At 41.5% G+C, this 11594-nt stretch overlaps 1 protein-coding gene across 1 annotated transcript; it reads left to right on the top strand.

The window, feature by feature from the left end:
* On the top strand, positions 1-7729 carry MUL1 (mitochondrial E3 ubiquitin protein ligase 1). Its single transcript, XM_065421355.1, has 4 exons — positions 1-123; positions 1357-1444; positions 2382-2502; positions 5412-7729. The coding sequence occupies exons 1-4, from the start codon at positions 1-3 to the stop codon at positions 6139-6141; spliced, it is 1062 nt and encodes a 353-aa protein (XP_065277427.1). The 3' UTR covers positions 6142-7729.
* Positions 7730-11594: the final 3865 nt, after the last annotated feature.

Below are 11594 nucleotides of genomic sequence, written 5' to 3'. Positions count from 1 at the left end.
ATGATGGAAAGTGCGGGGCGGCCTTCAACTGGCCAACTTATACTGCTGGCTACCAGTTCGGCTGTCACAGCAATTCTGTACTCCATTTACAGGCAGAAATCTAAAGTTGCTCACAGCCTCAAGGTCAGTTGTGTGATATTTTTATTTTATTATTGAAAAGTACTAACTTTACAGTTTGTTGTGTAACACTGTAGCACAATCATAGGTTAGAAACTCCATATAAAAGAATAAAGTGTTCTGATGAGTAAATATTTGGTTCATTTGGAGATGTTTTTCTCTTAATTGAATATTTCATGTCTTTATTTGGCTGTAGAGTGTGTTATTAGTGCTCCATTTGTTTGAAGGTGCAGTATTTATCCTGTTCCCAGGAGTGTTCCCCCTTTATATTGTTTTTTTTCAGTATTTTAAAACTGGTTCAGGAATTGCTTCACAGTAATAGCTTAAACTAACTAGTATGATAAGCGTGTTTGGAGGTGTTTTATTAGATTAACATGATACACTTATGATAGCAAGTAATTCCCACTGGTGATTTAAGATAGAACACTAGACTCGGACTCAGGTGACCTGGGTTCTGTTCCTGATCCTGCTATTGACCTGCTCGGGGATCTTGGGCAAGTCAGTTCACCAGTCTGTGCTTTAGTTTTCCATCTGTAAAATGGGGATAATGATACGGACATCCCTTGTAAAGTGCCTTGAAGTCTATAAGGAAAAACACTAGATAAAAGTAAAGTTGTCCTATTAAAACTAGGGAGGAAAAAGACTTAATATAGTTAGGCTTGGCAGAATTCTATTTTTTATATTTTGACAATTTTGACAGATAATATTGATTATTTTTAAACTTTTTTTTTTAATTTTTATCAATTTAAATTTTCACAGTTGTGGGAAATTGTGGAGGGGCCAGGCAATCATTATTTAATGACAGTAGACATTGAGATTCAAAAAGTTCAAGCTTTGTAACTTAAAACACATATTGTCAACATCACATGCCAAAATATACAAAGTAAATATCCTTAAATCAAACTCTAATAATTTCTCAAGCAGCATTTTTCTTACTTTGCTTATCTGTAAATTTTGATATTATCGATGGAAATAGTCTTTTTTTGTCGATTTGTATGTGTATGGTGAAATCAACATTTACCAATAAAAACCTAACCCTGCCAAGACTAAATATAGTGCTTATTGTAAATTAGCACTGAACTGACCCCCTGTTCCTCAAAACCCTCCTTTCCCCACCCCCAAGTTTATCTGCACAACAGTCTTTAGAAATTAGTCATAAATGAGAAGTCTCTTTTACATCTGTTTCATAACACACATTTAGTCTATAACTACTGATACATATGGCTCTTTTTTATGTAGGGAGCAAAACAAGTGAATCTAGATCAAGACTTGAAGAACATTCTTATGGAAGCACCAGGAAAATGTGTCCCATATGCAGTTATTGAAGGTATTGTGCAGAAGTGCCTGGGTCACTAAAGGGTTATAAATATAGCTTTCAATCTTTTCCATTTCACCTTCCCTTCTTCTAAGAAAATAACTTTTCTCCAGCATCTCTGATACTGGTTCAGGTAGCTAAAGCAGAGGTTGGTCAAGAAAACATTGAACCATCCAACAAAACTCACAAGGATAATGAAGTTCCATTTCAAGCAGTAGGCTCAGCACATACATGTATAAAATAGTTCCTAATGTTTCCAGTGGATTCTGTCTAATCCCAAACAAGTCCTTACATTAAATGACCTCCATTAGAATAGAAAGTCAGGCAGTCTCCCTAGAATAGTGTGTCTGTTTCCTTGCCTAGCCTATATCCACCTCCTGACCCTCTAGACCAGTGGTTCTCAAACTAGGGCTGCCGTTTGTTCAGGGAAAGCCCCTGGCGGGCCGGGCCGGTTTGTTTACCTGCCGCGTCCGCAGGTTCGGCCGATTGTGGCTCCCACTGGCCGCGGTTTGCCACTCCAGGCCAATGGGGGCTGCAGGAAGGGCAGCCGGCACGTCCCTCTGCCTGCACCGCTTCCTGCAGCCCCCATTGGCCTGGAGCGGCAAACAGTGGCCAGTGGGAGCCGCGATCAGCCGAACCTGCGGACGCGGCAGGTAAACAGGCCCGGCCCGCCAGGGGCTTTCTCTGAACAAGCGGCGGCCCTAGTTTGAGAACCATTGCTCTAGACCTTATTCTAGTTCTTCATCTGGGACAGTTGCTGACAATTCAAAGCACTAATTCTCTTCTTATACTTTTAGCCTGTCTATACCATAGTCTTCCTTTGTTGCATAACAGGGTTAACTCTGGCATTACTAATTTTATATGTAATAAAAATGATATGTATACTAAATAATGGTTAACAAATATATAGCCTTTATAACTCTTGGTAAAATGGTTCTGTATCTTTCAGGTGTTGTGCGGTCTGTTAAGGAAACTCTCAACAGCCAATTTGTGGACAATTGCAAGGGGGTAGTTCAGAGGCTGACACTACAGGAGCATAAAATGGTGTGGAATCGAACAACCCATATCTGGTATGTCTACTTCTCTTCTTGAAAAGATCCAGACATATATGCTTCCCCTATTGGCTTTATGATGAAGACAGCTGCCAAAGAAAGTAATTGGGTATTGAATTTGGTGAGATAATTTAGTGGTGTGATTTCATTTGGTCATGAAGTCTACTGAATAATGCAAGAGTTTGGCAGTGAACTAGATTTTGTAGCTCAGTTTACTTGTTGGGAGAGGCAACTATAGGGCAATTCCTTCTGTATAAAATAGCCTGTAAACCAAGGTTACTTAGTAACTAGTTGGCTGGGTATTTTGTTTTCCATGAATTATGGATGCTGTTTCAAAACCAGACAAATATTGTGTTGGATTTGAATGGACATGAGAGTTATTCAACAATTAAAATGGTCTAGTCAGTATTTGGATGGGTTACTGATCAATTTTGAACCAAGGCTCCAGTGTGGGGGGAGGGATAGCTCAGTGGTTTGAGCATTGGCCTGCTAAACCCAGGGTTGTGAGTTCAATCCTTGAGGGCGCCATTTAGGGATCTGGGGCAAAAAAAACTGACTTGGTCCTGCTAGTGAAGGCAGGGGACTGGACTCAATGATCTTTCAAGGTCCCTTCCAGTTCTGAGATAGGTGGATTGTCAGACTTTTTGTTGCTGGTAATGCTGTCATTCGGATCAAACCGTAACCACTTGGTTACTGGCGGTCAAATGACACTTGCCGTGAGAAGTAATATTGTTAACTTTGGTGTCCTAGCCAAATTCCATTTATTTTGGCTCCTTAAATTCTTTCTGCTGTGAAAATTGGGTATGATGGTAAGTGAAACTGGTGTGTAATATTACTGTGCAGTGTTAACCAGCTGCTGCAATTGAACTCAGTGGTGAATGTGTTTCAGTGTGGGGTGAAGTTATGTATCAAGTTTGTAAATCCCTTAACGTGTGTATATATTGAAGGTGCATGTACATGTCATGGATACTTTTTAGTAAGATTTAGCATCTTCCATCCCATTCCCTATATTAAATCTTTCTTTAGGAGCTGAAAATTTTTCTCTCTCAAACCCATTTTCTATTTCTTTTTTTCTTTTCCCTTGAGGTGAGCAGGGTAGAGAGTGTTGATGGTGGTAATTGGGAAGGAAGACACCTGTAAACACTCACTTTCTTTACAAATTAATGTAAATAGGTCAGATTTTTGGGCCTGCCAACTTTATTAGTTCCCTTTAATGGCTACTGCAGGGGCAATTTACACTGTTTTGTGAGGTTTTTTAACATCATGATGCATTTGTTTTTAATTCCTTGGCAGTCGAGTGGTGGGAATGGGAAAGCCTTAAAGTAGCGTGGATTATTATTAGCAGTGGCAACAACAACAATCTGAGCCTCCTAGAGCATTCCTCACTAAGTCTGAATGCTGTTCAATAAAATCATAAAAAATCAGTGATGGCGAACTGAAGTGTGCAGCAAACAGTCACGTCCTTAACCTACTTTAGAATTCTATTGCACATTAGCAGTTGTTTACATCCGGGAGGGTATTTCACTCTGTAAGCGTGAGGAGAGTCGTTATTACAAGCCCTTGGTCCCCACCCCAAAGTTTCAAGATTGGGCGACTTTACATAACTAGCCTACTCAGAGAATGCATGAAACTATTGGGTGTAGGAAGCAGAAGTGTCATTTGGGGTGGGAGGCATTCTCCCAAAAGCCTTATAAACTAAAATCACTGCAGAATTTATGGAGGAGCCTACATAAAGATTTCAAGATCAGGATGTGTTGTGACCCTCATGTAGCTGTTAAAATACTGGAAAATAGGGAATTACACTAATCCAATTTAGCTAGTTTAAGAGCATTTGTCAACAGCTGTAAATTGTTCATATTGAACAATGGTCACAACCTGGCAAAATTCCCCAGATGTTGAAATGAGTTCTTAATAATAGACCTACAGTATAATTCAAATGATAAATCTGGTGAGAACATGAATCCCTGACTCAGTACCTGGAGAAGGAATCGGAAGTCGCATTGTCAAATGAACCTGCTGAAATCGGATCATTGCTCCGCTCTCTGAGCCTAAACAAAGCCTCAGTTAATCGGGTTACACTTATTAAAATTGCTTATGTGCCATGCAGTGCTTCTTGCCACACAACAATTTGTCAAAGTTGGAAACCCATTTGGAAGATTAGATGGAATTAGATATGTCTGAGTGTCGTCTTCTTGCCAGGGGAAGTGCAGTGTCTGCTTCCTTATAATGGAGCTAAGTGGAAGTGTGAGAATACAAAAGGGGGGCCTAATACAGATCCCAGGGCAACACTGCTACAGAAAGAAACAGCCTTACAGTTATTTTGTAGAAACTAGAGAAACTTTTGTAGAAACTAGAGAAACTTTGGTAGGACATGTAAAAAATAGGATTCAAATAGTACCAGTGCTTTGCCCAAAAGCCCAGTTATGGCACACTCATATAAAGGAGGGAATTTTCAAGAGGCTCAAATGCTGCAGAAAGTTTCAATGGCTCCAGTAGTGTCAAGGTACTTGTTCCAGGAGAATTAATGTAATATTTTGTGCTTTAGCACTTTTTGTCTACTTTGCAAGCATTAATTGGTTGAGCCTCACAACACTGTAGTATGCTACTGTCAAGTATGTGAGAGGAAGGATACTTTCTTGATTTAACTTATGTAGGGTTAGGTGGTGCTAAAGATTTTTTTTTTTCCTGGCTGTGGATAAAATTAGTCAACTTTCAGTGTATCTTTTGAAGACTTTTTAACCTCCTCTTATAGAAGAGTAGAGGGCTTGAAGATGGTGTGTACAACAAAGCAGATTAAACACCTATTTCATGGCTAGTCTTTAATTAGGGGAAAGTGGCTTGTGTTTTTGCTTGTCACGTGTTCCAGCTGATGGGAAAATGGCTATGCCTGCATTTGCTTTATTTCTCACTCACTTATCCTCCACCAGGAATGACTGTGAAAAGATCATCCACCAGAGAACCAATGCAACACCCTTTGACTTGGTGCCTCACGAGGACGGTGCCAACGTCGCAGTAAGGGTGGTAAAGCCCCTGGATTCTGCAGAACTCAGCTTGGAGACGGTGTATGAAAAGTTCCATCCCTCTATTCAGTCCTTCACGGATGTGATTGGCCACTACATTAGCGGCGAACGTCCCAAAGGCATCCAAGAAACTGAAGAGATGCTGAAGGTCGGAGCAACATTAACGGGAGTAGGAGAGTTGGTCCTAGACAACAACACTATCAAGCTGCAGCCCCCCAAGCAAGGGTTGCAGTATTATCTGAGCAGCCTGGATTTTGACTCCTTGCTGAAGAAGCAAGAATCAAATGTCAAACTCTGGAAAATCCTGACGGTCATTTTCGGCTTTGCAACCTGCGCCACACTCTTCTTCGTTCTGCGGAAGCAGTACCAGCAGTTTCGGGAAAAGCAGCGCCTGAAACAAATGCAAGATGAATTCAGGCAGACTCAGGGGCAGCTAAGGCATGACATGAACACAGAGGGTGGGGAGACTGTAAAAAATGCCTGTGTCGTCTGTCTGAGTAACATTAAGTCATGTGTCTTTCTGGAGTGTGGGCACGTCTGCTCATGTGACGAGTGCTACCAGGCACTTCCAGACCCAAAGAAATGCCCTATTTGTAGGCAGGCAATTGCTAGGGTGGTTCCTTTATATAACAGCTAAACGGTCATGGCTTTGGAGCAATTTGCAAAAACGTTTCCCCTCTTAAGGGGTTTTCTCAAGTCCTCCAGCTGGTTGGCCTGTCTGACAACTTGGGCAGGTGCTGTTCCTGGGGGGTGAAATTTGTTGGGAGAAGAGTGAGCGGGTGAGACTGCCTTGTGATCCAAAACGCAACAGTAGAATTTTACTGCAGAGGCAGAACTGATGTAAAGGTTATAACTTAATCAAGAACTAGTCCTAAAGGGAGCAAATCCAGCTAACGAGTGCATTGAGTTTCCTTTAGACTGCACCCCGTAGACTTTGAGGATGGTTTTTGCAATCTCCAGAAATGAAGTTTTTATTAGGCTGGTGAGTTAATATGTTTCTCTTTCTGCACTTCTAATCCCTTGTGTTTATTACAGTCAGTATCTACATATCTTTTGATTTTTGTACTTTGTGTTACTGGTTTATTGTAACTGGATCTGCAGTCACTGTAGATTTGGTTTGATCCCACTTGATTTCAGTGTCTGAAATATCTGGGCTAGAAAAAGCTTGAGTGTGAGATGGCCTGTAGACTGCAGGATTAAAGTGATGCTGTCAAGTAGTTCTAGGGCCTTTATTTAGCGTTAGGGATTTTTTTAAGGGCTTTTACGAAGCCTTGTATGAATGGAAATATTTTCATGAAAGACTTTAATTAGAGTGAGCAGTTATGTTCACATTGCCCTCTCCTTGTTCTCCTGCCACCACCACAAAACATATGGGGTTGTTTTTTAAACCTTTCTGTGCAGCATTGGAAATCCATATACAACTGCGTCTTTCTAGCACACAAAAACCAGACAGTGAAATTCACCTGTCTGGCTTCATTGTCCAAGCTTGAGTTGGATGCAAAAAGGAAAGGGCATCGATGGTGAAAAGTAAATTTGACTTAGATTATTAAAACTAAGCAAATCTTAAAGTGGTGGCGGTAGAGCAGGTAAGAAATTTCCTTTCTCATGAGCTTTTATTTTGACAATGTCCCTTATTTTAGTAGGTGAGACTGGTAGTGATGTCAGTTAGGCTAGGAACTGGGATGGAGATGACGGATGGGATTGTTATTTGGGCTTTTGGAATCTGACTCTAAACGTTTCTGTCTCTGCCCATGAGTTCAGAATAAATGTTGCTACTTCCCAGCAATAGAGCAGTAAGCAGTAAGAGAACAGCACTCCTCTGGAGTCCTGTGTTATGTTGTATGTATTTCTTTTGCGTTCTGTTTGTTCTGAGACACGCACAAATTGGCCAAGCAGCGTCATGACAATAGACAGTGTATGGTGTTGGAGAAAACTCTACTTCCACAATGGTTATAAAGTAAAATCTTGAGTGGGATTAGTTTTTTTTTTTTAATGTACTTTATAATACACCGTTCTGCCTTCTTTCTTTCTTTGATTTAACATTCTGATTTCATGAGTGGTGGTGAACCACAGAGTGCTGGTCACCCTCAGTACTATTTCACAACATTTGTGAAACAAAGGGGTGCGTTGCATATTTGTGCATTGACCACAACATAAAGCAAAGCTTTGTTGATACTCCTGTACTCCTCTTTATTTCATACCATGTATATTACAAATAAACATTTATCTGCAAAAAAAAAAAGCACAAATCTCTTTCATTTCCCAAATTTCTTATTAAATAATAGATGGAAACTGTTCTTGAATGGAATATAAAGACTTCCTGATTCGGGTGACACCAAGGTCAATATTTACGTTGGAGGACATCAAATCTTCATATTCAGTAAACACCAAGTCAGTGGATGTATTGTGTTTTTGTACATTCAAAATATTTTGAGATATTTCTAGTATATTCAACTTCTGTTATGGCCATGAATTTTAAAAGGGTAACCGTATTTCCTTTGAAACTATCATTCTAAAGAGGAGATTTCACTACATATCTGGAAAATAAACTACGGTCTTGGAGCTCACAGCCAATAACGTTGCACTCATTTATATAACATGTTCTGATTAGTTAACATTACTGCATACCTCTGAGGAGGTACATAGAAAGTTGCTGGCTCATCAATGACAGATTCTAGCAATTAGTTACTAGGATTTTTCTCATATATATGGGAGTAAACATTCCAGAGGATGGAGGAGATGGATTAGGGTGGCAACTCCAATGGAAGTTGATGGGTGAAAAGTAATTTGGCATAAAGTGGAATTGTGTTGGAGCTTGGATGGCTTTTTAGGCCTGTCTTTTTTTTTTTTTTTTTTTTTAATATTTTGACCATTTGTGTTTTAGTAGCTGTGATAGTTCTAGACACCCTGGTAGGCACAACTGGAAAATTGGAGTTAAGGGAAGATGTCAGGTCTCCATTTAGTGCCAATAGTACTAAGACAGTTAAACCATATAAGGCTCAGTAGTCATTGGCCCTGTTAGTCAGTGTAACGAGAGGGGAAACAGTCTCCATCAGTCTCAGTATTCTGTCAGAGTGGAGCAGTGCTGAATGTGTTGCAGTATGGCTCTTCATTCCAAATAAGCAATACTGTCATCAAGGATCTGGCTGGGAGTTGGGGCTCCTGTATTGGAACAAGAGCCTGAGGGAGGGTCTATATCTTTACAAATGTGTAATCTCAAACAACTGCATGAGGTACATATCCGCATTTCACAAATGGGATAATAAAGACCTGGAGAGTTGAAACTTGCCCAAAGCCTTGGGGCTTTTGGCTGCTGGTCTTGTACTTAATTCACTTTGCATTTCCCATCCTGCCGCTACTGGGCACTAGAAGTCTGCCAAGCCCTTGCTTTTTAGCACAAGATGTTCAAAATGGGTTGTCATCCTTTCTTCTCTTCCCTCTTCTGCCCCTGCACTGGCCTGTTCCTCATCACCTTCTCTGGAGAAATGGTAGATGCTCACCCCTGGTGAGAATGGGACAAACAGCTCAAGCGACCATTGCTTAGAGAATCAGCCAAAGCAGGAGCGCTCCAAACCACTGATGTGATTTAGCAGCAGGCCAGTTTGTCTGTAACTTCACTTTAATGATTTCGCCTGTTTTCATGTCGCCACATTCTCCCGACTAACCGTGATAGAAGAATGGGGATGCCCTAAAGGAGCAAGGGGAGACTATTGGATGTATTCTTAGTTTATGCTCGTATCCTAGTTCCTGATGTTTTGTTACCCCATGCCTTGTGTAGTGGCCCTTCCGTCAGACTGACTAGGCAGGAGTTGCTTTGATAAGTGAAACCACCTGTTACCCCATTTCCACATAGACTAGGTACCTCTTCTTGCAGCTGCCCTCGTCACTGAAATCCAGCATATAGTTTGGATCTGTGTGGCTCTTTACGCGGGCAGGGCAAAAGGCTTCTGACAGATCGGTGTGTGTTTGTTTATATTCTTGTATCCTAAGCCAGTCCAGCATATGACAGAAAAAGAGAGTAAGATGCTTTGAGATGCCGCAGCTACCCCAGAGCCACTCCATGTCCTCGTTACAAAGCTCACAGTGACGCCTTCAGACTTGTCATCAGACCCTTACCTGTGTTAACAAGCATCTCTCTCTCTGAGACACATTGTGCCCAGCACATCCTGTGCCCTAGCTTGTCTGCCCTGGTGCATTAATCCTCTGTTGAGTGAGGTACCAAGGACTGTGAAGGTTATTGGAGGTTGTGGGGGAGGGGATTTAGGACAATGGCTTTTTTTCTTCCTCTCTGATCACAGTGTATTCTTCATTTATCAGTAGAATGGTTTGGTGTAGTTGTCATGGAAATAGAATACATTACCGGGGCCTGCCTTGCAAGATGAACTTGCTGTACTGTAGTGTGTTTCATTATGACATTTAATCCAGGATTTTTGGCTGAAATGGGCCAGCAGGAGCAGAACCGCAATTTATTTTGAAGTGGGTTGAGCCACTTTATCAATCTTGGACAAAAGAATTTCCATTTTATTGCCTCCAAAAATCCCTCACGGCTCCCAGATGTGCTTGTTAGTCACTTCCTGTACAGCTGTTTCATTGTTATTTTACTCCCCGATACACATTGTGCGAGAATGATGGCCGCACTGTGCACATTAAACTGACACCATTAAAGGTTATATCCTGCACAGCACGACTGTCACTCTTTTTGCTGCTGTCAGTGAACTTGAACAGGAGTTTCAGCCTTTTATAAGCCTCACTTTGGGACTCCCTTTGCTCTGAGAGCTCAGAGCTGGTTTTGTTTGGTTTTAAATGAAAACAACTCCCTCTTTGACACACACTCCTTTTGTCAACAGCTAGAATAAAGGGTGAATTACGTGCTTTGTTTCTTTGTTAAATGCTAACAAGGTTAAACCGAGAGATCTTTGTGTGCCAGCGTCCAGGATTATGTCAGCTCTGGGAATAGTATGAGCTGCTTCTGCAAAGCTGGGACAGAGAGCACAGGACCATTGCCCTTTGGGGTTCTCACTAAAACAAGGGGTAGTTAGATTTAATTGCAGGCATAGATAGGCGAGTTTCCCCTAAGGGAACTGTTTCCAGAGCTGAACGGAGTCTTTTTAAAAGGTAAATTCTCTACATTAGTTTTACAATGAAACAATCCAAGGCATGTTTATGAAACAGGATATCTATCAAGCGGTTCATGGTATCCTGCAGTGAAACTGCAGAGCTCTGCAGTGAGGCCCCTAGTGCGGCCCAGTTACTCTGCCCGTTACTTGAGAGAGCAGACCTGTGGGGATTAGAGGGGATGCCACTCGGGCCTACGCCTCAGCTCTTGAGACCTCTAAATGGTCGTAAGAGGCCAGTGGGGACTGGCTGCTCTCCTTCCCTGTATCCCCGTGCCAACCTGACTGGCATTCTGACAAAGAGTATCTTCACTGCAGGCTAGTTTCCCTGCCTGTGGCCAAGTTAAAAGACCACTCAATCACCGCAGTGATGAGATGGATGTCGCATTGACAGGCTTGTCCACAAGATCCAGGGCAAGCTGGGTTGCAAAGGGAAGAAATAACAGCGTAATCAATTATGCATGTCTTTTAAAAAATAGAAATGGGAAACTCAAAGTTATAATGTTGGTCCCTCTGTGAGAGTCTCTTTATGGCTGGATTCACATTTAACTAAGAGTTATTAATGGAAGTTCATGGGGCTTTGTTTCTTCCTGATACGCCAGTTGTCCTGCATTAGTCCGGAGTTTCTCTAATGTACGGACTTAACTTTCATAGGCTTGGTCTGAAAGTAGATCCTTGGAGGGTTAGAAATAAGGCAGTGAATCAAGAAACTCCTCACAGGCAGCACGAAACTGACCTTTCTGCCTCTCGCAGTTTTTGATGCTATTCCTGATGATTCATTTATCATCTTCTTACCAAAACAAAGACAACATTTTTGCAGCAGTGAGACTAACGGCATAATCAGCTTTCGGAAGCAGTTGGACCGTAACGTGTTCCTACGCCAGACACGTTTCATCTGTAACAGAATGTTCAGAAGCTTTCAGTCTGCAGTTTGAAGCTGCATGTTTTCCACTGGTTTTTAGCCGTGTCCAGTCCT

The sequence above is a fragment of the Emys orbicularis genome, chromosome 22 (genome assembly GCF_028017835.1).
Source record: "Emys orbicularis isolate rEmyOrb1 chromosome 22, rEmyOrb1.hap1, whole genome shotgun sequence".
Lineage (NCBI taxonomy): Eukaryota > Metazoa > Chordata > Testudines > Emydidae > Emys > Emys orbicularis.
The sequence above is the reverse complement of the archived record's forward strand: the minus strand, read 5'-3'. Positions and strand labels throughout refer to the sequence as shown.